At 38.2% G+C, this 27,917-nt stretch overlaps 1 protein-coding gene across 1 annotated transcript; it reads left to right on the forward strand.

Moving 5' to 3' along the window:
- The first annotated feature begins 12 nt into the window (after window positions 1-12).
- Window positions 13-27,773, forward strand: LOC124176553 (sodium-driven chloride bicarbonate exchanger). The gene is made up of 23 exons (XM_046557987.1): window positions 13-535; window positions 6,056-6,177; window positions 8,318-8,452; window positions 9,251-9,316; window positions 10,273-10,411; window positions 10,491-10,710; window positions 11,473-11,596; window positions 12,212-12,415; window positions 14,806-14,910; window positions 15,365-15,468; window positions 15,660-15,845; window positions 16,004-16,210; window positions 16,290-16,702; window positions 16,817-16,982; window positions 17,257-17,424; window positions 17,512-17,661; window positions 17,756-18,031; window positions 18,097-18,486; window positions 18,563-18,670; window positions 19,360-19,494; window positions 23,025-23,215; window positions 23,390-23,510; window positions 25,639-27,773. The coding sequence occupies exons 1-23, from the start codon at window positions 516-518 to the stop codon at window positions 25,714-25,716; spliced, it is 3,828 nt and encodes a 1,275-aa protein (XP_046413943.1). The 5' UTR covers window positions 13-515; the 3' UTR covers window positions 25,717-27,773.
- The last annotated feature ends 144 nt before the right edge of the window (window positions 27,774-27,917 follow it).

The following is a 27,917-nucleotide window of genomic DNA, read 5'->3' on the forward strand; positions in this document are numbered from 1 at the left end:
GCGAATCAGTCAGTTTCAGCTAGGCGTGGTATCGCGGCTGATATAATTGTCGCTAGCGTGAAACAGACACGTGTTTATAAAACCGCGGTAAATTGATCCGCGTTTATTTAGCAAGGTTTTGCTGTTTCACAGCAAGTTCGGTTTCACAGAGTGTTGAAAAAGAAAATTAAAATTGTTTTATAATCGAATGAATGAAAGAGGAGTTTAAACGAGTTTCAAACGATTTGTAATAAATTATTTTCCACGATTTGTATATTTAAAGTGACCTTAACGCATCGAAAAATGAGAAAATATTGAACGTGTAATCGGAAAATGGAAAGTCTTAGACTGAAAAACGATGACTGTCACCGATTGAGAAATTGAAAAAAGATGATTTGTACATCAAGAAATTTGACTGTTGTGAAAATTTGACAAATTTCCCCTTCGATTTCCGCAGGCATAATTGTTTAAAATCACCACGTGGTGTTGATTTTTTTTAGTCACATAATTTTATCCTGCCTCATCTTCACTTATACATGACCGACGTAAAAAACAAGTAAGAAACAATATCAAGGCTTTTTTTTTATTATTCATCCACTCGACCGAATCTGTTTAGTAATTTCTTCTCTGATATTTTATACGTGATAACGATCAGGCATCAAGTTTACCGTGCACGAGGTGTAAGTTTTTCGTCTCAGAGATTCGGGAATTATTTCTTCGTTTTCTGCTGTCGGAGATTTTCGGAACCCGGGACGAGCCTGCACGTTTAGTTTCGTAATCGCTGATCCGATGAACTCAATATCCACCACCATAATATGTTTGACGGCACGGATACTGCACGAGGTGGATGGTAATACACCAAGTCGCCAAGTCAGCAGGGATTAGCCTTGACTGAGTTAATGGATTGAAAATTCGCATTCACCTAATTCAATAAAGCGCCTAGCTAATTGGTTTACACAAGGTCCAGGGGTTCCTCGTGTTACAGAAAATTGAATAAACCTGCCAAGAGTAAAGTGAGTAAATATGACGCCAAGCAAATGTCATTCGCTCAGGGAATAACAATATTTGCTGAAATTTTACTTCCCCCCGTAAGCCTGTATTAATCCTATAATATTGTACAGCGAAAAGTTTTCGATTCGATACTCGAAAATGATGAAGGGTGATATTTTCTCAAAAGCATACACGCGCGTGGGAGAAAATATGGTACGAAGATATTGTCATTCAATTTCGTTCGCCTCAACTTTCGCAAGTTATTATACGCACCGAGAAACAATTCAGACAAGCGGTTTGAACGATGTTTTCTTCGTAAACCAATAACGAACGCCATATACCGATTGAAAGGCATTCTGGTACAGAATGTAAACGCAAATTAGCGCCCGAGGCTTTCGAAACGAAGGGGAAAGATATTAAAATAATTATCACCTCGAGGAACTGGTTCTACGGAGGTTTACTCAAACACAACATTAATTCCTCGTCCGCGTATAATCGATATACTTAACATCACGGCGTGTGTGTAATGTATGGATATACATAACGCGGATAAGTTTCCCAGCGAGTTACTTGATTTCCCGAAACTTGCTGGTAACCGTTAACGGAATAAACTCGCCACAACATCGGCTGCGGCATTCCGATTGCGGTTGCGGAGAGCAAATACCGAGGCAAATACATTCAATCAAGAAAATTGTTGCAATTATTACGGACTGTGAACCACGATGCTTTGCTCTGCAGTCAGAGAGTTTTTATAATATTGTATTTGAGCTCGTTATTATGAAAATTTAATTCTTATTATATTGCTTTTTCACAATGACCACCAAGTATAATACAATGAAAGAAATGCATCAGGTATATCAATTGGAATATTTGTTAAATTCTTCTTATCGCATGAACTGAAATTTTAGTAGATTACACATAATACAAATATTACGTTAAATACGTGATAAGATTTAAATCGGGCCTATGTTTGCAGCGGGCATTCGACTTCTGAATTTTCTTTTCTCCTTGGAAAACGTCGGTTTCATATTTATAACTAATCGTTGCGAGAATTAAAAAAAAAAAGGTCTCCTTCACAACCATATTAAATATTTATAAATAACTGAGGAGTTGAGTGAAAAATCTGAAAAAAATCCGGGTACTGTTTCAGAGTCGAGACAATTGCTGAAAATTTTTTTTTCTTATATCTGAAACGGCGAGGTTCAGACGTTGATCGGGTTCGCGTGGAATTACCCATATACGTCAATTACAGAGCAATTACATTCGACGTATAGAATGTTGCCGATTACGAATTCACGAATGGCATTAAACAATGTCAATAAAAAAGAATTCCGATTACGCAAAAATCTGAAATTCGGAACTTCCGGGTATTTAGTCGCGCACTTGGTCTACGATTGCAAAGAAAAAATACCAACAACGACAATGATAGTAACAACAACAAATAACGAGCGTGGAAATAACCCATACATCTTGTAAATACACGCGTAAATAGCCGTGAAAGTAATCGTCGTTGCGTTCATAATTTGCTACGTATAAATAACAGCCTGATCGTATGGTACGATTAATCACGAAGCCGTGATCAAGCCGCGATATAATTTTTGCACATTGCAAGATTGTGTGTGAATAAACGCCGCTGGATTCTCAGGTCGACGATCGAATCGACAAAAAACCGATTGCATAATCCACTCAACTCCTTATTTCGCATATAGATGTGTATATATGTATATATGTATAATATATATATATATATATGTTACATGTAACCTAGGCCACGTTGCTTTGCCATTAATTGTCTCTTTGTCCTGATTTTGATAGTCATCTGGTCCATCGTCGTTAAAAACACGTGGCAGTACATCGCATCATGTCGGGGGATATGCGAGAGATGCCTTTAATGGTTTTAACATACCGTGTGCAGATGGGCTTAACGCACCTGTGTATCACAGTGTGTGGCTTACAATTAATCGAGAATTTTTTACGATCAGTCTGTACTGTACGCAAGATAGATACATACATACATACATGCATGGATATATACATACATAATTATATGCCTTCGAGCCCGAGTTCACTTCACCGGTAGGCCGTATTGAAAAGCGAGTCCCGAAGCAAAACCGAGTTAGAATGTCTTCGGCATCTTCCTGGTGAACAGTTCCGATCACTACGGTGTAACAATAACTATACAACGTACGTTCGCAACCATGCATGCCTGTAACTCGAGTAAAACGTGTCACGTGAAATAATGTGCCGAGTGATATTCGAAAGACGTGGGAAATTAACCTCCTTGCATAACGCCAACTCACACAGCAATCGTATAATAATGCAAATTTATTCCAACCTTATATTATCGTAATAATTTTATTCTTCGATGAACATGAATTACAGTCGTATTTGTTTTTCCACGCTTCGAAGCTCGGTTAAATAAAGATTTAACAGATAAAAACAATAAAATAGAGAAATAAGAAAAACGAGATAAGGAAAAATTATTACTGAGAAGTGGAACAAAGTCGACGTAAAAAAAAAAAAAATAAAAAAATTAACTACTGTATTTTTCAAACCGATTGCGATCCCGAGACGGAGTTAATTTTACATCGTAATAATCGTTGGTGAAAATTTGATTCAGAAACGTTGATTAAGCCGATACAACTCGCGCCTTTTATTATATACTCAGATTTCTTGTTAGAGTAACACTCGTTGAATAAACGACGCCCGATGAATATCTAAAATTCAAATCAAGGTACCTACACCTCGTCCTTCGTCACTTACACCGTACCCTATATAACCATCGGCAACTACCGTGGGTGGTACGAATCGGTGTATATATTCTCGCATTTTGAGTACGCACAGTAGTTAAGTGTAAGTGGAGAAATTGAAGAGAATACTGAGTTTTATTTTCATGTGTAATACACGTGTATACATGTACGCGTTTTCAGAGGTTTCCTTTACTTCGGTTGGCGCCAAGTTACGTGCCGTAATTTATACTGCGAACGAATCGCAATGAATCGCACTTGACGTACGAGAACTCTTCGTTTATATTGTATATTCTACTTGCGCGGCGGCGTGAGATATTTTACGCATTTCAATGGCGCCACTCGGAGAACTGGGTATACGTATACTACATGTACATTGTAGACGGATACTCGAATCGGACAAGAAATTGAATATTATGTACCGGTGGTTTTCTGTGAAACTCGCCACTCGACGCTAGAAAAATATGGTCAACAGAGGCAAATGGTTGGAGAACAAAAATAATTGTTTTATATTCTACTCCTGATATCAGTCGGTCATACTTGCCGTCTCTTACAATCTTTGTGAAAATAATCAACCGAAGAAATATCAGCGAAAATGTAAAATTTGGCACGAGGTCGATGGCTTGGCTCGCCTAAGACCAACGCTTGATGTAAAAAAAAAAAAAAAAAAAAATTCTAAATCAAGAACCGAGCGATGCCAAGTGTCAAGTTTTTATGCTCAGGCAGTAGTTTTTTTCCTTCACTCACACGGTGCGAAATGTATAATCCAGCCGTATAAAACTTAGTAGGATTGGTCGTGAGTGTAAAGAAAATGAAAAGCTTAATTCGGGGGGAAATTAATATAAATTAGTATAATATCGGTGATCAATTCGTAATTGCTGTAAATGTAAATTCGGTGTACGTGATATTACGTGCAGGCATAAGACTACTCAGTTATAAAAACACACTTACAGACAAGACTGCGGCATACCGTCCATAAAGATAAGAACCAGTCAGTTCCTCGTAGTTACAGTCAACGAGTATATAAATAGGCAAATAACGCGCTTTCGTATAATACCGATACTTCGTACACATTCGGTTTACAGCAGGTTGAGAGCCGTGCTCGCGACACGTGCGGGATACGTGTAAGAAGGATTAATGAAAAGTTATAGAATGCGAGGGCTGCGTTTTTGCCCGTTAGATACTTCATACCCAGCTATAAAATAATACCTACAACCGCAAGATGCGATAGTGTCGTCCAGCCTTGTGCCGCCCGATAAATGATGCGGCAAGTTCTATTTCGATATAATGTTTGAAACCACGTCGCGCATTTCCGTGGCTTCAAGGCTTACGATATCGTATAGGATCTGCGATGGTTTTTCACTCATTCCACCGTCGTTGTAATTATAACTTATTCTTTTCTGCCAAGACAATGCATGACGGTGAATCTTGATTTTTTTAAATTTTCATCAATGTTTCTATTTCTTTGTTATTATTTGTTGCGCGATTTTCGCTCTACTCGCCAATACAGACGTTACGACAACGACAACAATAATAATCATTTACGCGCGGTGCAAGCGTTAATTTTCTTCACATTCAAGGACCAAATAATTAAAAGTAGATGAATGGAAAAAGTGATAAAATAAAGCAGAAAATATGTGTCACGGTATCTCGCGTGACCCTGCAGGCGTGCGACGCATTCGCACGTTACAGCAAATCATCCCCGTTTTTGTTGAATCGAGACTCAGACAGACGTATTTATGCAACGGCGGAATATTTGTAATAAAAGCCTATATCTGGATCGGCAGATATTTCGCGGCGAAGGGATAAATTGTTCGTGTAAATCGCGTGTCTAACGGCATAAGGTCGTAAGCGCTAAAAATTCGATTTCAGTGGCGAGAGGACGTATAATTTTTATTTTATTTTTTTCTCTATTTCACCATTTTCTCTGAAAATCATCAAAACGTACAATTCGATCGAAATCACGCGTTTCAAAAGACAGAGGCAAAAGGTCTTCCATTAATAAATATATATTAAAAAAAGGGGTTAAAAGGGAAAGGTAAAGAGAAATAAAATATTCTACGCCAGGGTGAAGTTTTGTCAATACATATGCCTCTAATCGCGTATGATGGGCGACGTCGATTGAATCTCCGAGTTGTTGGGAGAAGGAAACGGGGTTTCAAGGCGAGGCGATACTTGGTACGATTTTGAATATCACGTGTGATCGACAATCGGGTGAAAACGTGACGGAAATTCGAATGAATTGACGTTTAAATGAATGAAAATGAAATCAGAATTCACGCGTGAACGTGTCTGAAATAAACGATCGTACCTCAACCTGTGATTCCGCTTGTTCACAGACCCTGGATGCATCCGGGCAGCGGAACGGGACGAGGAGCCGGTGCCGGAGGCGACGATGAAGCGCCAAAGGATCCCGGCGCCAGGACGACTCACCAGTCGTACACTGAAAAGGATTTCGAAGGTGAGTCAGAGCCAGATTCTTGACTATAACACAAAGACACGAACGCAGCGTCGATAATACATATACGGTCAAGACTGAAATTTCTAACGTAAATTTCGCGTGAGAAAATTAACAAATGTAAGGGAGAACCGCAAGCACGGAAAATAATATCCTTCACGCCTGTTCGGAGCATGGTAATCATGCCTGATTGCGAGTCGGTAACGATTCTAATTATACTCCGAGGTGTATTATAGACATTTGCTTCGAAGAAACATCGCGTGAGAAGGTTCTGGTATTTAATCGACCAATCCGGTACTTGTCCGGTCGAATTATCTTCGAGAATAAACAGTGATAAACGGATGTCGATCGCCAACCGACTGGAACGAACGGACGGATATTTAATCCGCAGTCCCTTCCGTCTGGATGAACATGCGTACAATTTTCACAGTATAAGGATCGGGAAATAGTAATGATAATAATAATAATTATTATTATAATTATGATAAAAACGACGAATATCGGCAAGCGCGTGAAGTTAAATGACGGCAGACTGATCGAACTTGTTTATCGACTTGTTTAAATCGATCGCGATCTGTTACTAAAAACCGTAATTTCAGGCTCGATCGTTTTTGTTAATCCGAGCCCACGTGCTACAATCTTAAGAAAAGGGTGCAGACTCCATTCTTCTGCTCCAGTTTGAAAAATATCGGTTTGCAATCGGGAGTTTTATAAGCTCGATGACCGCAACTTGCACACGTGTACAGAGATTTATAAGCGATTGGCACGTTTGCCCATAACGCTGAACGTGCATCAGAGCTTTCAGCGAAATTTGATATCATAGGCTAGCGTGTAATAGGTCAGGTAAAGATTTGGCTTCTGTGTATAATACAGATATAGGTATGCATAGAGGCGTATAAGCGAGTCTGGAAGTGCTTCGTAAATCGTTATTACACAGAGATAGGGCGTTAGAGTGAATTATGTAACCCTGCGGCGTCTGCAGCTAGCACAGTGTCGCAATAATCCAAGCCGAGCCTAGAACACGGCGAAGTATGAATCGGGTTTGTATCGTGGAAATGACACGCGAGGGATTCAAAATAATGTAAATTCGCCTGCATTTATGCAATTTAGTTTACAGTATCGTGTTTTCTGATGATGATAACTATGCTTTGTTACAGAAGTCCGAAGGGCTTGAAGAATAATTTTTCAACGATTTGTGCATCAATTTAGAAAATATTGAATAGTTTAAAGTATTTTAACTTTTAACGAAAACTGAAATTTTTCCATGTTAAATGAATGTGAAATGAAATAAAAGAATCTTTTTTTCTATCAAACACCAAGATTTGAGGGGGCAAGAGCGTAAAAAAACATTTTTCCTCGAACCACCCTAATATGTACAATATGCTGATATCTCTGTACGTCAATAACGAGAAGTACCGAATTCGTGTTTAAAATTCCTGCTGGCATTCGTTATAAAGTCCATTATCCAGCTCCGCTGGGTTATTTAAAAGTTGATTCGATGAAGAAGAGAATAAAAAAGAAGCGAGATGAGAAGAAAACGGAAAAACGGAGTCAATTGAACGAAGTCGAATGAATTGAGAGTGGATGTATCCTGAAGCCTCTTCTTTCGGAAAGTAATTAAACGGACGGATGGAGAAGCTTTAGGGGGAAATTTATGGAAAAATACGCTTTTGAGATATCGACGGCGAGAGTTTAACGCGTATGCGAATTGTAGAGACAATCGACGATTTCGTAGGATCGTTTAATAATTGGCGGGTTATCCACGCGACGATAACATTTTCGCTTACACCCTCGCTTCTAATATTACAGTAACGGTTAAACCCAGACAAAATTACCTGACAGCCTAGCAATTTCACTCCAGCGTTGCAAGACAAAATTAGCCGAAGGAGCAATTTCGGCAGGTCTCCCCCTCTCTCTCTCTCTCGTAGACACACACACACACACACACACACTCTCTCCGTAAAACATGCAGCTTTTGAAATTGCTAGGTTTGAAATATGCAAAATGAGAGGTAGAATCGTTAGTCATCCGAAACAGAGCCGAAGAGGGAAATTAGCATATTTCTCTGGCTCTGGGTGAAGGTACGAAAAATTTCCAGGACTTTTCCAGCCTGCTGTTAAACATCCGTCAATATTTTTTCCAGGTCACAGAGCGCACACCGTATACGTGGGCGTTCATTTACCCGGCGAACGAAGGCACCGACGCCATCACAAACACCATCACGCACCGCGGCAATCATCCTCAGGCGAGAAGGATGACTCCGATTCTGACCGTCCAGGTGAGGAATAGACGTCAAGTTTGACAAATCCGGAATATCCAGACCCGGGGTGTTTCTCATTTACACCTTCCTAAAACTTGATTTTTTAAAGAGAGAAACGCATCAAAGATTGACCGGCATCACTGGAATTAGCGTTGAGAATGAATGAATCTTGTCTTACACTCTCTTCATCTGTCGAACATCGCTCATATCTACCGGTACCATTAGTTGATACAATATCCGTGGGATTCCACGATTCCTCAGAGATTTTTAATCCGGAAAACCTCGAACTGCCACTCTCTCATCTTCCATTATATCCGTATACCCCAGCGATATATCCGTGGGGATCTGGAAATGGAATTGCCACTTTACTCAAACCGCGGTAAGGCCGGAGACAATGAGAACCAATTACTCGTGCCAGCAAACCATAAATCGAAACTCCGTCCAGTGAAACAAAAAGGCTGAAAAAAAACCAACAAAAGGAAAAAAAAACAACAGAAAATAAAGAAATTGTAATTGAAATAAAAATAAATAACAGGGTGTTGAACGTTGGGTTGAAATGTTATACGGTTTAATTAGCCAACGACGTGTACAACGTATCGTCTCAGCTTGGAGTGAAATAAATCCAGGAACGAAAACTGAGAGAGTTGTAAAAATAGATGCGATCGAATTGAGCGAAAAAAATTATGATACTAAAATCTAGATTGCATCCTTGCTCCGTGATCGAACAATTTACACGCATGTATCAGATGTTGTTATACACGTATCGGCAACTGATTCGAATACGAAAAATGCTAGCGCTGACAGTTCGCTTTCCAGGTGAGCTGCTGATGACGCGACGGACCCGGCTTGCCAGTTTTTGCGATCCTAAGGGTGAAACAACATGTAAGCGATACAATTTGCGATTACTTTCGCATATCTGCACTCTGTACGCTGCATTCTTTATATTCCTATTATAGAGATTTGAATTTTACACAAGGGTGTATGTCATTCGTTTTAATGTTATATTCGCGTATGTGTAATTCTTTTCCAACTATAATACACGTGCAGTCTACGCGTTTTTAATTATTCGTTATTTGCAGTATTGCATTACTATGTAACATATTCGTAAATTTCTTTCTTTCTGCGATGTTTATAGTGGTATAAAAGGAATTCTGGTTATGACGCTGAAATTCGCGGCCAAAGCCAGCGGCCACGAGTTACGGATAGTAAAAGCCAAACGCAGACAACTGTCGTTTGGTTCTAATGTTCCTAAGCTTCTAATTCCTTGCAGCAAGCTTCGGCGGCCAATATCATTGTCAAGTGTCACATTCTTTTTTCATCATTTCAACTGGCATGACGATTTATCGCTTGCATCCCTTTTCTTTAAAAATTATCTTTAATGATATGACAAAGAACGATTTTCATCTGGTTATATATTGTTACATACCTGTATGATAACGCGTATACACTTCGGAACATGTAATATAGGTTTGTACAGCTTTTTATGTCAATTATACTCTGCCTGCCTGGGTAGTGAGAATATTGTTAATATTCATTACTGACGATTAACAGGACGAATAAATCCTGCATCGAGAAGAAAGCAAATTGTGCAAGAGATGAACATCAGTAGCGTTAAAATTGGCAAAAAAAAAATCTTCCCCGCCATGGTTCGACGACGAATACTGCAGAGTAACCGACGAGGCGAGGAATTGAATGTGAAATAAAAGCGAGAGAAGAGAAAATGAAAAGTATATTTGACGTGACGCGACAGGTTCCACGCATCGAGTGCCCAGCCATTCGTATCGATCCTTTATCAAAAGCGGGGAATCTCGAGTTTCATAAGCGTGTCTTTGTTCCAGTCACTCCACCGGCGCAAAGGGTCCAATTCATCCTGGGCGAAGAGGTCGGCGATGACGCCCACGCCTCTCACCCGTTGTTCTCCGAAATGGAGGAACTGGTTAAAGACGGTGACGAAATGGAATGGAAAGAAACGGCGAGGCACGTAACGTACAATTTCGATTTATCATCCCCGCGTAGCGAGGGCTGGCTGACTTTGATTTCCGGCTTTGTCGGATAGGTGGATAAAGTTCGAGGAGGACGTCGAGGAGGGTGGAAACAGGTGGAGTAAACCGCACGTCGCCACTCTGTCGCTGCACTCGCTGTTTGAGCTTCGAAGCCTGATATTGAACGGCACCGTTATGCTGGACATGGAGGCATCGAGTCTCGAACAAATCGCCGACCTGGTACTCGACAGCATGATAAGCAAAAATGTGCTGCCGGCCGAGTCGAGAGAAAAGGTAAACTTTAGTCCCGGGTAAAAAGGAGTCTTCATTTTTCAAGGGGTTTTATTCGGTCAGGAGGCCGAAAACAAGCGATTTTTCGAGAACTTTTCACGAACAGACGTTTCAATTTGTTGATATAGAAATTCATATACGTATCGGGGTAGCATTGAACTTCGTCCTGATATTTCTTATTTGTAAAAATAATGATTTTTAAAGCTGCTATAACCGATCTCCGGGAGCACCTCTAAAAAAAGGCGTCTTGCGGTGAGCAAGATATTTTTGGACTGGATCATCCGAAGTGAAAAACCAAAAAAGATTCAGTTAATATCCTTGTATTATCTGGTCTTTCATCGAAGGAATAAGCAAAATATTGATTTTCAACAAAACGGCGGTTTTACGAAAAAAATTTCGATTTTCCATAAAAAATTTTCTCTTGATTTCTTTATTAAATGAAAAATATCAGCGAGAAAAAACCTTCGATCAAGGATTGAAAAATGTGTTCACAAAGCTCATATACAAGTTTGAGTCTGATCGGTTCGGCCGTTTCCGAGAAATCTTGCTCACTGACTTTGAAAACATAGTTTTGAGAAAAATGCGTCCAACGTTTCAAAAGCATTTTACACGCCGCTGAGTCGTCTTTGCAAATGTGCGCGTAACTTTGAGAACATTTGTTGGTACTTGAATATACGTACATTACGAAAATGAGATTAAAAAGAAAAAAGACGATTTTCGGAAAATTCCGACCGGGTATAACCCCTTAATCGACCACGTTCGCAGGTTCGAGAAGCTCTTTTGGTCAGGCATAGACACCAGCATGAAAGACGCAAGGACAACAACATGTCGAGATTGCCGATAATAAGATCGCTGGCGGAAATAGGCCGGAATCACTCCTCGTCAAAGAGTAAGTTTTAACAGAATTATTGGTCTACGGAAACTTGGCGTTAATTGTACATTGAATAAATTTTTATCAATACCGATTATTCATATCTCTTCAGGGGTACATGCACAGGTATACTCAAATAAGTACACGGGCACATACCATTTGAATTTTTCAGGGGTTGAACGTTTCGTTCTTCAATAACAAGTTTTCACATTATTTTTTATCTAACAATAAAATAACAAGCCACAGGTATCTCAACAAGGGATGATTTTTGAGAAAGTTATCAAAATTTTTCATACCACGGGTTATGTTTCAGCTTGTTTCATAATTTTTCATTTCCCACACCGAGGAGAAGGAACAATATTGAAACATTAAAACGGGATTACTCGATTCACCCGCAATTTCATTTTAATGTAATTGGAAAATCAATCTAATTATCAAACCAAAACAACCGTTGTTTGAGTCAAGTAATGCCGTTTAATATTTTCAATCACTGTATAACTCCTCGGTGTGCACTTACGGTTTCTTTTCCCTTATGATTTAAGTCCACACGACGACGAAGTGGCGGCGTGTGGTGAAATGCCAACGGGGATGAAGCATAAATATTGGTTAAAGGCGAGTTAATCGGGTTTTCAGATTGTGACTGTTCATGTGGTTTGCATACGTTGTTGACGTCAGATTTGCAGGAGAGACGTCCCGGCGGGGACAGCTATGTCCCTGCGGGCGATGCTGGGCTCCGGGACGCGGTCGTGTCCCGGAGCAGAAGTTGCCCGAGTCCGGACACGAGCCTCCTGTCCAAGGAGGCCAAGGACTCGAAAGGGCCTTACCTCCTGGTACCAGGTACAGATTTTAGGCCAGTCGCCTCTTCGGCGTGACGAACGCTTTCCAGCTCTTTCACAGTAAACCCGCCACTAACAAAGTCCCTAACAAGCCCCAAACCGGGGAGCTGACGCAATAATTCTGCCGCTAATAACCAGTCGTTGTGCTAGCTTCGAAAGTACGTTGTGTTGACAAAGCTTGGGTTACAGGATTAATAAATGTTACATAACCGAACGCACTGTTGGGAACGATTGAAGGAAGGTGCGGTTAAGTTGAACGTCATTATACTCATTGTGCTTCAGGGTTATATTAATACGTAACGCGAATTCACACGATCGAATTAGAGAGGCGCTGAAATGTGAAATACGTAATTATTATTATTACCAGAAATTTCAGACTCTTGACATTTTTGTGTTGGGCTATGGCCATTCAAATTTTGGTAGTTGAACGTACAACGTGTGAATAATCTTAGCAGCACCATGTTGGAAAGAGTGATGACGAGGTATAGGATTATGGTTTAGAATTAGTGTTCTTTAGATGATTCTTAAAGTTAAATTACCGCACATATTAACGCGACAATAGTCGAGGGCGACAGTTTTCAATACGGTTCCTAACCAGCACCCAAAGAGCACTTCCTGTCTCGATTCATTTTCAAAACACTTGTTGCTTCGCTACTGATCTGCTACCATGACGTAGCGATAGCAGAGCAACGTACGTCGCAAAAAAGTTTTTTTTCTATGAGAAGAAAAAAAATTGTTACCTGAATTTTCTTTAGGCTACCCACGTAATTGGCATCTAGAGAGTACTTAATTGAGCTGCGTCAACTTACAGGCGATTTTTTTCAACATTGCTCTTCTAATATTATCCACGTGACTGCGGTACAGCTGCGTTAATGAAAGAGAAAAAGAAAGATAATAATTATAGTATCGCTTGATCCCACGATATGCATTAATCGAATTGTATCTTTGATTTCATTTCTGTCAGCTGAATTCAACATCCCGCATGTAGTGGGTTTCACGACATGGTTCGCTACTTGTCAACTCAAAGGTTAGCCTCGAATCGATCGAATTGATCTTTGATCTTTTTTATTGTTGAAAATTCAAAAATAAAAAAAGATACTTTTCCTTTCAATTAAATATCATCTACGCTGTCGTCATTTTTCGATTTCGGTATTCAACGAAGAGATTTATTATTATGTCTGTTGTTAGTCACTTTCATACTCTACCTATACACTCGAAGCACTCGACATTACTGAATCATCATGCCCACTGATCTGTCATATTTATTATCTGGGGCATTGCGGCTCGACTCCAGCATTTTAAATCGATGCTGGCGGTTCTAGGAAAACCGTATATCACCGATTCCACGATGCAAAATCAAACTGTTAAAAACGTCTCATAATTATAGCAGAGAACGAATTTCCTTTCGAAAAACTTTTGCGTTCAATCGTTGTTCGAACTAATTTAAATGTGGAAAGTTTGCTATCGAAAAGAAAAATGTATGATTCTTAAGATCTTCGATCAAGGTTGAACTTAAGGAAAAACTATTTCAAACCTGCTTTTTCCTAAACTTATAAAAATTTTAACAAACAAATCTTGAGGGCTGGTAGATTCGGGCCGAATGTCTCAGCGTAAAAACGTAAAAATCTTTCTATCCTGAAATCTGGATGTTTAGAATAGTCGAGTGAATGTTGTTACATATAACGAGTTGTCTATACTACATCACATTGTGTTCTTCAGCTAATCGTGTGTACGAAAAATTGTCTATAAGGCTGCACATCTACAACTCACGAATCATGGACATTCTTACTTCTGAATCTATGTAGACGTACGTTCATTCGATCGACTGAGTAATCTGTGAATTTTACTCCTTTTCCAAATCTTGACTCAACTCTTCCGCTCCAAACAATTGCACTTCGTGGATTTTTCAACGAATTGATCTCGACGTACACTTGAACCAGTTACCTATACATCTCACATACAGACTGTGATACTGACAAATTTACACTCTACGACGCGGAGTTGATTGTGAACGTCCAGTAACTAATTTCAGAAGCCCTGTAAATTATACTGTATATGTATACCTATAAATTGCCACTTTTCAGCTATGCTTGCCTTCGATCTTTTATGTCTCACCTCATCGTTGTCTGTCGAAGAAAGTTTACGAGCATCCACAAGCAACCGGAAATTGTTGACAGTCACGTCGTCTCGAAATGTCTTCTACCGAAAAAAAAAACAGCTCGATAGTATTTTACTATCGACAATTAGCAATGGGTTGCTTACCGTGATGCTAATACACTTTTTACGCTCTTGTCAAATGGAATGAAAGAAAGAGAGAAAAAAAAGAAAGAAACTAACCCATGCAAGTACTGTCCTTGTAAATAAACGACTGTTGGTATTGGTGCTTTGTAGTGGAAGAATCGAATTCTGCACCAGTGATAGCTGGTGCAACGGGTCAGGGAAGTGGCGGAGCTCTAAATGCTGGTGGTCGTTTTCTCGGTATCCCCGGCAGCTTCGGTAAAAATTGCTAACTTATCTCGCTTGTTCCATAACTCTGCTTGACAGTAAATTAAGTAGCAACTAGTTTGAGCCATTCGTATGCATAAACATTTCCAATAATTCCCTTAACGTATACATATAATGTGCATAGTTCAATGTTTGCCTGCGATTCGACATAAACTAATCATCCCGTATTGCTTGCTGTCGTGACATCCAAACACTATGCAGAAACTCGATTGAGACACGAGTGTATTCTGTATCGCTTTGCAATGATTTGGCAAACTGCGTTGCCTCATTTTTCCCTTCGGTAGGTATTTCATTTTTTTTCTCACACAAAATTTATCACGAAACTTGACCGTCGAGAATTTGAGCTCTGCGAATGACTACTGGAAGCGAAAGTTCGAGGTACGCAGTCTGCGATTTCGATAGTAGAAAAAGAGGCGCTGTAGGCTGTAAGCTAAGATTGTTACAGGCCAAGAACCAGGAGGTAACGGATTGGACCGAAGTCCCAGCAGCATCTCGATTAGCAGGAATCACAGTTCGCCCGGTTTGGAAAACGGAGACGTTAATCACAGGGTGTGTATAATTTTCCTTTTCCTTTTTTCTTCAATATTCATGACGAATATCCCGATCCTTCGGAAAAGAAATGAACCAACGAAAAATAACAACGAGTATTTGAATCCCGATCTTTTATCTAAAATGGACTACGGTCGGATGAATGCTGAATGAAAACAGGCAGGGAATACGGACAATGCTATGTGTTTCAGGGTAATACACATTTCATGAGAAAAATACCGCCGGGAGCCGAGGCGAGCAATATTCTGGTCGGTGAGGTGGACTTCCTGGACAAAACCTTGTCGGCCTTTATACGCCTGAGTCAAGCTGGAATAATGGGAGACTTAACGGAGGTTCCCGTACCAACTAGATTTATTTTTATACTTCTTGGACCAACGGTGAGTTATGTGTGCAACACGAGGAAAGACAATGAGACGAAAAATGTGAGGAAATCGTCTCCCCCTTGTAATGATATTCGGACCGAAAATAGAGTGACCATGGTATAAACGAGGCTCTTTTAACGAGACATATCTTTCTTCGAAACAACCGCCGATAGGGTGGAAGCTCGGGTTTCCACGAAATAGGAAGAGCAATGGCGACCTTGATGTCCGACGAAGTGTTCCACGACGTGGCCTACAAGGCGAGAAATCGCGATCACCTTCTGGCCGGTGTCGACGAATTCCTGGACGCTGTGACGGTCCTTCCACCGGGAGAATGGGACCCAACGATCAGAATCGAGCCTCCGGCCGCGATTCCTTCGCAGGTAATCGAATAATTGGGAGACAAAATCGGAGTAAAATTATCGTTCCGGAGGGACGTCTTTTGATAATCGTAAATCGTAGGACACGAGAAAAAGACCGAAGGAGGAAAAGCCCAAGGAGGAATTCGACGAGGAGGCCGACGAGCAGAAGCAGAGAGAAGCGTCGGGGCTTTCGCGTACCGGAAGATTGTTCGGGGGTCTGATGAACGACATAAAGAGAAAAGCGCCCTGGTACTGGTCCGACTTCAAGGACGCCCTGGCACTCCAGTGCATCGCGTCATTTATATTTTTATACTTCGCCTGTCTATCGCCTATCATCACTTTCGGTGGCCTCCTCAGCGAAGCTACCGGCAAAAATATGGCCGCAATGGAGTCTTTGGTCTCAGGATTCGTCTGCGGCGTTGGTTACGGGTTTTTTTCCGGTCAGCCATTGACCATCCTCGGATCCACCGGACCAGTTTTAGTGTTTGAAACTATAGTGTTCGAAGTTTGCAAGTAGGTCACAGAATCACTAGTTGTACGTACGTATACCTGTAGTCGTGTCTCGTCGTTGCAGAGAGGATCGTTTTCACCCTCGATATGTAACTCAATTTAACGTATTTCCAACAGAAAAGCAGCCTGGAATTACATGTCCTTCCGATTTTGGATCGGTGCATGGATATCGGTGATTCTGATCGTTTTAGTAGCCATCGACGCCAGTGCCTTTGTATGTTACATCACGCGGTTTACCGAAGAGAACTTTGCTACGTTGATAGCTTTTATTTTCATCATCAAGGTAACCACTGCATTACAAATTACACAGTACGAATGAAACCTGTAATCGGGATAATTAGAGAGTCGGACTCCCCAACGAATACTCTTGGTAACGCAAAAGCTTACGAAAAGAGAATCAATCTCACGGTTAACGATGTTCGTTCGTTTAATCTACGAACGAACTATCCGATCCCGTTTTACGCAACTCTGTACTCCCTTATGGCGCTTGAAATCAATCGGTTTATGTAAATCTTATGTGTCTATGAAAAATAACAATTACCGCACGCGATTCTCAGGCTCTGGAGAACGTCTTATCGATTGGCCAGAAATTCCCTATAAATACACATCCTGGCGAAATACCGAACTACGAGTGCTGGTGCAAACCACCGAATTTGACATCGTCTTTTGAGTCGTCAAGTGGCCAATACTTGAACTGGACAAACCTGAACCAGAAAGAGTGTCTGGTACGATAGTCTTCGATGAATTATCAGAGTAAAAGAGGAAATTTATCGGTCGTACAGTGTCTCGTAATGATTTTCTAATCCTCGCAGAATTCTAACGGAACGCTTGAAGGCATCGGATGCAACACACCCCATTATATCCCCGACGTATTTCTGATGTCGATAATCCTGTTCATGGGAACATTCCTGCTATCCATCGAGCTAAAGGACTTCAAGAACGCGCTGTTCTTTCCGTCAAAGGTAAGCCATGCATGGCACCGGTTTCCTACGGGACGAAAGAAGGAGTCTATGTTTTTGTTGTTGTTGTTGTTGTTGTTGATTCCAATGTCACCAGGTGAGGCAAATAGTGAGCGATTTCGCGGTGATAATAGCAATATTCTCGATGTCACTGCTGGACCACTTCGTCGGTATCGCAACGCCGAAACTGGAAGTGCCGCAGGAGTTTAAGCCGACGTTAGAAGGTCGCGGATGGATGATTTGGCCATTCAACGAGAATCCCTGGTGGAGTTCGATCGTTGCAGTCCTCCCCGCGCTTCTCGGTACGATATTGATATTCATGGACCAGCAGATAACCGCGGTGATAGTGAACCGTAAGGAGAACAAACTGAAGGTACGTAATCGTCGATCGATACCGCCGCGAAGTCGAATCGTCAAAAACGCCAAATGAATCCGCAGAAGGGCTGCGGCTATCACTTGGACCTTTTCGTCCTCGCGATCCTGATAGCGATTTGCTCAGTGATGGGACTTCCATGGTTCGTCGCTGCAACGGTGCTCTCGATAAATCACGTCAACTCCCTGAAGTTGGAATCGGAGTGCGCAGCTCCGGGAGAGAAGCCGCAATTCCTTGGCGTCCGTGAGCAGAGAGTCACCCACATACTGATATTCCTGATGATCGGTTGTTCGGTTCTCCTCACCTCGATGCTCAGACACATTCCGATGCCCGTTCTCTTCGGTGTATTTCTTTACATGGGAGTCGCTTCGCTAAAGGGTCTCCAATTCTTCGACAGACTGTTGATCATGCTTATGCCGGTCAAGTATCAGCCGGACTACATGTTCCTCAGACAGGTGCGTTTTTTAACTTTGGTGAAAAGTATCGGCATGCACTTATTCTTGAATTGCATCCGTTTCTCTCTCTTTTCAGGTTCCCCTGAAACGGGTCCACGTGTTTACACTCATTCAATTGGCTTGCCTGATCTGTCTTTGGCTCATCAAATCCTTCAGCGCTACATCGATACTGTTTCCTCTGATGGTACGATGCTCAGACTTACTTTGCCACGTTCAATCACTTCGTCGATATTTTTTTATAGCCGAAAATATTTCAAGTTTCCCGTAAACGGTTACACGTTGCAGGGAAAGAAATCGCCTGCATTTTCACGCACGAATATCACAAGTCCGGTACTTTGCCTTTCTCAGAACTTGAAATTTCGAATTTTATCATATTTTCGTAAATGGAACCTCAAAATTCGAATCTACGAGAAGTCTAAAACTGGTCTTAAAAGAATATCTTTAACCCCTTTAGTCACAATGGGATGCTCGGTGTCCCACCTCAAAAATTTTCCATGTCCACAACTTCAAACAAACTTTATTACTTTGTATAAATTCGTGATCAGCGGCCGAAAATCCTCCGAGCAACAAAATTTAGTCCAAAATAACGAGTTGAAAGATAAGTGAATGAAAGGGTTAAATTTCGAAATCTTCAGTTTGTACGAGTAAATACAGGCGGACTTTTTTTGAAATTCTAACACCAAACTGCAACGGTACGAAGTCCTCAAAGAGTTCGAAGAAGCGCAACGCGTACTATAAATCGAAGATTAACTTTGTCCATCGTATGCTTTCTCATCTAACTTGTACTTCTGTTTGTTATTTTGTTGTTTTTTTTTTTTGTTTTTGTTTTCTTCAAAACCAAACCAAAACCAATCAAACCGACGACACAATCAGCTGGTCGTGATGATCGGAATAAGAAAATCGTTGGACTTTTTCTTCACGAGACGTGAACTGAAGATCCTAGACGACGTGATGCCCGAAACGAGCAAGAAGCATGCCCACGATATGCAGCAGCTTGAAAACGGCGAGGTTAGCACTGGAACACGAATTCTGAGGGCAATAACATGCCGTAGCTAACGTTCGAGGATCACGGGGCCGGGGGAAATTCCCCTCGTCATGCCCGTGATCGCCGTTACCGCAGCTGTCTCGGAAGACAATTAGACGTTCTATCGCATTTGCATATTATTATTATTATTATTATTGTTGTCGTTGTTGTTATGATTATTATTGTTATCACTATTATTATTACACCTTAACGCAATTCGACACCAGCGATTAGGTACTTCGTTCAACTTATAATTTGTCCCTTCGAAGGAGGTTTAGAACCGTTTCGACGAATACTGTGAAAAAATTTCAACGGAAATTCCAAATGAATTGCGAATTGTTTTGAATAATTGAGAAAAAGCGGCTCGATTCAAATTAATTAACTGGTTTCGATATATTTCTCTTACAGTTCCACAAGAATACAACACACTTACAATATTACTCGATCCTTGTGGTTGGAGCTTTAAAAGGAGCTGCTTAAATTTCTTGATAATTTCATAATTGTAACATGAATTCAGCACAATGATTGTACAGCTGAATATGATTTCTTTTTGATAATATCGTCAGCAATTTTCAATCGTTTATTCATCGTTATTTTATCAATCAATTAGATCACATCGTTTTGGCATTAGTATGGCCGAACATACTCTCCAAAAACGGTAACTTGATCATTCCAATACGATTCTAAACCTCCTTAATAAATCGTAATTTCGCACTAATGAATATCCCATAATTCGTCAGTATTAGAACTATAATCACTATTATTGTTTCTATTATTATCATCATTGTTACAATTATTATTATCGACAATTGTTCACTTCGTATTTTCGTTCCATTTATGACAATTTTGTTTCCCAACATTATTATACTCACTTCGTAGTATGAATTGTCTTTGCACGTTGATTGTGATGTGTGATTTATTTAGATTTGTTACTTATTATTCGTTAAAGTCCTTACAAAATTTACGACACGAGAGAATTTTATACACACGTCTTCGCGCGGATGATAATAAGTGAAGAGGTGTATAATAATTCTTGAATCGCGTTGACAAAAAATAAACATACATGAGGTGATATTAGATACAATATTAATTATTCAATTGATTTGATATGTAAAATACAAGCTAGTGAAAATTTCGTACGCTCAAAAATCACTGCAATTCCATATACAATATAAAATAATAATATTATATTAGCGACAATATTGTACATTTACGAAAAATCGCAGCTGAATCTTTACTTTGATATACACATATAAATCGTTTGAATTTGGAGTGTAAAAGCTTTGAGACAATATACGAAAAAATATTCCGAAGTTGAATCGAAATGTTCGTCTCGTATACAAAGTGTTTGGAATTATAGAATTGAAATTTTTCTACCAAAACGGTTTACGTAAGCGGTATGTAATATATGATTATTACATACTTATATATCTATACCATATATACCATTCATGAAAATGCCTTGAAAGAAAAATATATAATCAGCTGCGCAAAACGTAGTGATTTAGAAACGATCAGTATTAATATATTGATATTGAATCATCGTATATAGATGAAATGTACGTCGACGTTATTATCCAATATAAATAACTATTAACTAGCTATACGAACACATACCTACGTATACACGGAAAATTTGACAATTAGACGGAAGAAAATTTACAGCAGACTTGTGATACGGTTATAACTGGCACGTTCACACTATTGAAAGACGAAAGAAAAGAAAAAAAGATGAAAAAAAAGCGACATACACGTTACACAAAAATTGCATATTACGACGCAAGTCAAACGTTGACTTGATTATTCGCACGAACAACAAAATTACGACGAATATTGGCGACAAATAAGTTATATTTTTCGAAAGAGGAAAGAATAATAAATTAGCGCATCGTTTCTTTCTTTTCTTTTCTTTTTTTTTTTCTTTTTGCTTTTTCTGAACTTAAGCGGGCTTGTTTTTAATTATATCCGATTTGCAGGATCGCGTAAATAAACACCGTTGCCAATACCGTACAATTTACAGTAATTAATGTTACTTACTCGTTCGTTTCTTTCCTTCGTTGTTATTTGAAAAATTAATTATATGTTTCATTATTGTTTACGTTTCTCTTTGTATGTACGAATTGCTGCACTAACAATAAGAGAGTATCTTCATTTTCTTTTTCTTCTTCACGAATTATAGGTGTAGTGAGTTACATACAATTATTTTCGAGTGAATTCGACCGGCGCTTAAATACCTATATTATATGTGTAACTGGTATGATTATGAAAAAAATATACATGTACACATTGACAAAGACTATTTTGTTTACCGGCACTTTTGAACAAGTTTTCTGTCCATGAACGAACATTGAGCTCATTCGTTATTACACGCATAACTGTGTAACAAACATGTTATGCGTTTATCTTGTATTTGTTATTACACATCCATGTAATTCAATGTTCATTAATATATTGTAAATATAAATATATATATATATATATATGTATATATATGTATATGTATATGTATACGTATATGTATATATATGATCTGAATCACCCGATTATTTTATCATCGTGTGTCTCATCTCTTCTCCACATCGATCAATCATCATTTTCTTATCCCTTTTTGCCAACAATCATCGCGCTTTTACAATTATTACAATATCCGTATGATTTATCTGTCTATTTATCGATAATCCATATCATACTTTGTCCGTCGAGTTCCAGGCGATACAAAAATATTTACATATAGACTTTAATAAGCGCGGGAAAGAACAGAAAATGGAATTTACAAGCTCCGATATTTGGGGGAAAAAAACTGAGGTATCAAATTACATACGTATAAGATCGATGGCTTATCGCAACGTCGGTGTGACAAGAGTGCTTGAATAATTTCGTAATCTCTTGTGTGTGCCTGTAACGAACAGTATCAAGTCTCACGTGGCGGTGCAGGATTCTATAATGAGCTAAATAAAAGGTACGGATTTGAGTAGAGTGTAAGACAAAAGAGCTGCTTAAACGAGCTTTAGAACATAGACTATTATAGAAGAAGAAACAAAAAATAGAAGCAATGATCATCGTGGTTCATCAACTCATCCAAATAGCTCATCGCAATATTGTCCAATTCGTTTTTCTTTTGTTTGTTTCTTTTTCAAAGATTTTTCACCGAATTAGAATGAAAGATTTTTAACCTCGTTGTTTCTGGATTGTAATAATATTTTTTCAGTTACAGCGTGATAGTGAGAAGTTAAAATTGCACGTTTCGATGAATGTTTTTACCGTAGTTAAATTTGCTTTTTATTCAATTTTATCCCGCACCACGAATCGATGAAGCTATGAAAATATGAAATTGCGAATGGCCGGAAAAAAAATACGCAAATGTAGTAAAGAATCGAACGATGATAGCGTGAGAGAAAGAAGAATTTTTAGCTTGAGCTTGCACTGCGCACTTTTTACAACATTAACAAATGACGAAATTGATGTATTGTTAGTAAACGTTTGAAAAAAAAAAAAGGTGATAAATTTATGATAGGACGAGGAGAAATCGCTCGGTTTCGGAACGTCGGGAAATCTTCAAATTCCATTGGCGAATGGAAACATAATGAAGATACCGTTGGCGAGTATAAACATCAGCGAAGAGGTGAACAAGACCGGAATATGGCAGCAGGTCAACGAGGGGAATTCGACGCCCGGAGAAAAGCCGAAGCATCAAAAAATGATCAAGTAAGACGAAGTTTGAATTGTATTAATAGCTACGATAGACGGGTATAACGAATAACAAATGATAAGCGATAAGCGTTGAGCGAAAAAGCGTGTAGCGATAAAAAATAAAAGGGATTTTTCACTTTCATTTTGATATTAAACTGCAAAAATTAAATCATCCCGAAACACGTACAGCGTCGGCAAGCAGAAGAAGCACAGCAGAAGTAAGGAGACGGCTTTGCTGATGGCCGACGAAACTACGAGACTGACGACAATGACCGAAGAGGAGGAAGAAGATTGCGGAATTTCTATAAAGGTGAACGATCGTACAGACTTGAAATTTTAGCCCCAGATATTACACCTGACAAAAATAAGCCAAGGATGAATAATAATTACACGCGAGATTGACGCACCCTGCACAAGTTGTATCTGCATTATGTTATGGTCGTCATATGTACCTGTAATACACGTTGTACGATAACTTATAACACTCGATATTAGAATTCTACCCTGTGGTAATACTTATAGCATGCGATTATTACACTTTGGTAACTAGAAAAAAAAAAAAAAAAATTAATCACCGCATTTTTGCGTTTCGCACATTATATGGTATACATATTCATTAGTTTTTAATTTCTTTAGAGTTGAAGCATTTCGTCCGCACTAAATGTTCATACTTTATGTAATATACAATCATGTAATGGAATTATACCTATATTTGTAATATATGTTAAAATATATATCCACGTATGATTGTAATTATGCGTTATAGATTATACATTTTTCTGCACTACACTCTGATTATTATTATTGCTATTGTTGTTGTAGCACAGATGTATGAAATTATGATTTTCAAACTGAAGTAGAATACCTCATACAAACACGAATCGTGTGACGAAACATCACGATCGTCGATTTGTAATCAATCAATAATAACGATTGTCATAATTCATTTTGCACCCATTTCTTCGTTGCAGCATGCGTGTCAAACAAAAGTTTCAATATCTTCTTTTCATACCAAAAACCAGCATTTGAATCTTTACTTTATTTTTATATCATATTCAAAAACAAAAGCTGAGAACCAATCATTTTTTATATTTAACCTATTTCAATATTTCTTTTTCTATACACGGATTTGTTCACGCCTATTATCTGACAATTTATCAAATTCAACCCACGGCATGCTAGAATTGAGGAAAAAAATTACATTAACAGCACGATGCAACAGTGTTCGAAAAAAATTACTACACGTAATATTTGCTTTTCTTTTGCGAGGTAACGTTTTTGAAGAAATGTTTATTCATTCTTTTACTCAATCTATAACATAGTTCAATCATTATTATTTTAACCCAAAACTCACAATCAGCAGTTACACAGCTCATCGCGTACCTAATTATGGTAAGAATGTAAAAATTATTACTAATCGTAATTTGGTGGCTTGATATTTTCGTATGAAATTTATAAAAAAAACTTTACTAGTGTAATTCATTCGAAATTTGATTCACGTAAAATCTTTTTTCTTGTTCTTCAAATACCGCATGCACGCATTTGTTGTAGCGATAACGGAAATAAATTTTCAGCCTTAGCTGTTGTAAAGTATTGCGAAACCCACGCACAATTTATAAACTCCTACATACGTTATATATAATATGAATATATATTAAGATGTTTCGAAAAATGAAATTCTGTTTTCTTGGAAACAGGTTCCCGAGTTTCAATTAGGTATAAAAATACGCCTGTTAAAACTTGAGCTCTCGATATTAACATTCAGCAGTTGCGCATCGCACTTTTCTACTTTTCGTAAGAATAACACGGGAAAAATAGTTTTTGCTCCTTTTTGATTTTTATATCTAGCTAACGATGCGTCGTACAAAAAATTCCAAGACATATTTTTGTAGGGAATTGAACACTCTGCAAAAACGGTCTTCTATTATTTCATGATAAATCTATTCATTCAAAAGTTATTGGAGGTCAAAAATTATTATAACGGATCTTAAATAACTTTTTAAAGAGTAGATTCATAGTAAAATAATGAGATACCTTTTCTGTTGAACGTTCAATTCGCTACAAGAATATGTCCGCGAATTTCCTGTACGACGCATCGTTACTTAGTTATAAAAATCAGAAAGTGCAAAAACTATTTTTCCCATATCATTCTTACGAAAAGTAGAAAAGTGCGATACGCAATTTCTGAATGTTAATATTAAGAGCTCAAATTTTAACAGGCGTATTTTTATACCCAAATGAAACTTTTGTACCTGTTTCGAAGAACAGAGAAGAAGAAAATCTTTTTTTTTCTGTAACACCATAATCCATGGGTATACCTCATACACACTCACCACACGGCCTTCCGCACTTGTACATTATACATAAGATACAAAACAATGACGTAAGGAAATGAAACCGAATTGGGAGTAATATACAGTTTCGTGAAATAATTCTAGGTCGATTTGATAAGATCAAAGGAGTCTCCGAGTCCTCTAAAGGCAAACGGGACAACATCCGCCGAGACGTCCGTCTGAATTGTTGAAATATGCGTTAGGAAAGAAAACGGAAAGAAATCAAACAATAAGACACATACTCAAAGTGGGAATATTTTTTAAACATTTGTATTGTATTATCAACGTACGAATCGAAACGTGACATGAATTTGACCCCGCCATTTCACCCTTCGATTATTATTTATCTTGTCAAGTTTGGTAGTAGTATAAAAAAGTCTCGTTTTCTTACAAAGATTTTGAAAAATGAATATAAAAAAAAAAGAACTGTTAATAACGATGCAAAATATTTTTACCAACTTTCAAATACTCTCATATTGTTACTCGTTACATCAAAAAATTTAAGATTAATGCTGACCTATCTGCTTGTAAAGGTAGAATTATTGTAATCGTTTGGGTATCATCAGATACGTGAATTTAATGAAGAAAATCAATTAATCCTATATCGATACGAATCACGGCTCTGCAATGGAATTGATGTTTAATTTTCTTCTGTGAACACAAACCATAGCCGAGATATGTTGTGCACTGTATAAGCCTAATATAAAGCAGTGACAATCGGTTGATAATACGATATTAAAATCAATTGGGTAAAATTCCTAATGCTGATTCATGTCGTTATAAAAATTTCACATATCATAATTAAACCGAAATCATATCGAGATATAATTTGACGTTTCTTAATTAATAACCCAGTTTCATTTGCCGCATCAAAGAATAATTAGGAATTGAAAAGTTATACAGCTAAACCAAATTTGCATTTACCAAAAATAATTAGCAAGAAAAATCCGTGCAAGAAATCATTTCAAATTAACAATACGAAGCAACTATAATAACTGTGTAGGATGAAAACAGAAAAGAGAGGTAAAAAAAAAAAAAAAATTGTTATTATCGTACAGACAATGACGGAAAAAAATATTAAAAGTAATAATATTTATACACGTGTACGTAATGAAAAACGATATATATATATTTTCATGTTTACATTTGAGTATTATACAAGCCTGCAGCAGTTTATTATGGTGATAAAAAATCAATTTGAATGGTAACATATTATAATAAAAAGCAAAAAAAAAAAGAAAGAAAAAAAAAACGAACCAACAAACATATACCATAGATATCACATTAAAACGTCTAATAATATTATAAGTGTAATGCAGGAAGCGATTTTTATGAAACAATTTTACGGCAGGCTATAATTAGAAAATAATAGAATAAATTTTAATGAATCTATCAACTTATACACAAGTATAATACATACAACATCGTTGCGTTTAGTTGTGGGATTATTATTGATGGAGAAATTTTTTTTTTTCTTTTTTCTCGTCAAAACCGACTCTCGCCTCTGTACAATGTTTGTATTTTTCCTTCGTGCGGGTATAAATGTAATATTCTTTCACTTGACAAAATATTTACTCTAACCGTATAATAATGATTTACTGTAACGTACCGTATTACGTTTTCAAACACTTTACGTGTTCGACGTATATTCACGCATGCGATATTCAAATTACTACGAATATTGCCGGAAGTGCGTGCGAGATGTGCGATGAGAATTGAGTAAATTATACGAAATAGGGATAATATTACAGGTGTCGGTTTTATAGTGATGTAGGTATCGTAACGATGTGTTGTATGTATATTATACGTTGATGAGGATAGATATATGATTATTCCCAGCGTAGTAAAGTATTTGAAAAAAAAAGAGAGAAGATTTTTCTAACAATTGTCATTGAATAATTGTCCACTGCAATTTTAATCGGTATATGTATAGGGTGTTCCCCGTGTATCTTGTAAAGTTTATTTCTTCATTGCTCACATTGGGTAAAAATCGCGGTGTCGCTATTCAAGGACGATGGATTATTGCGTTTTTCACTTCTCGATATTATTTAAAAATTAGTCTTCATTTTAACGTCAAAACTCGGGCTAGGTGAGAAATATTTATACAGAGATTATTCGATTTTTCTGCGTACAATGAGTTTTTCTTTTCGAGATTTCAGAGAGAAAATGCGAAGGATTGGAAAAAATGAAAGACGCAATTTTTCACGGTTGAATTTATATCCCGAATAATTGTCACCTTTCTGATATTCTGATCGATCGAAACCCAATATACGTACCTACTTCTTACGTCGTTCCATGGATAATATCTACATATTTATACACAACGTTATGCTTTTTTATATAAAAATGTTATAGCTATGAAATTGATGGAAACTGATGTTAAT

Source organism: Neodiprion fabricii, chromosome 2, assembly GCF_021155785.1.
Source record: "Neodiprion fabricii isolate iyNeoFabr1 chromosome 2, iyNeoFabr1.1, whole genome shotgun sequence".
Classification (NCBI taxonomy): domain Eukaryota; kingdom Metazoa; phylum Arthropoda; class Insecta; order Hymenoptera; family Diprionidae; genus Neodiprion; species Neodiprion fabricii.

Coding starts and splice junctions, on each gene's coding strand:
- LOC124176553 (XM_046557987.1), top strand. CDS start 516: ATGACCGACGTAAAAAACAA. Junction 9,317..10,272: donor TCCTAAGGGTGAAACAACAT/GTAAGCGATACA, acceptor TCTTTGTTCCAG/TCACTCCACCGGCGCAAAGG. Junction 12,416..14,805: donor GCCTTACCTCCTGGTACCAG/GTACAGATTTTA, acceptor GGTGCTTTGTAG/TGGAAGAATCGAATTCTGCA.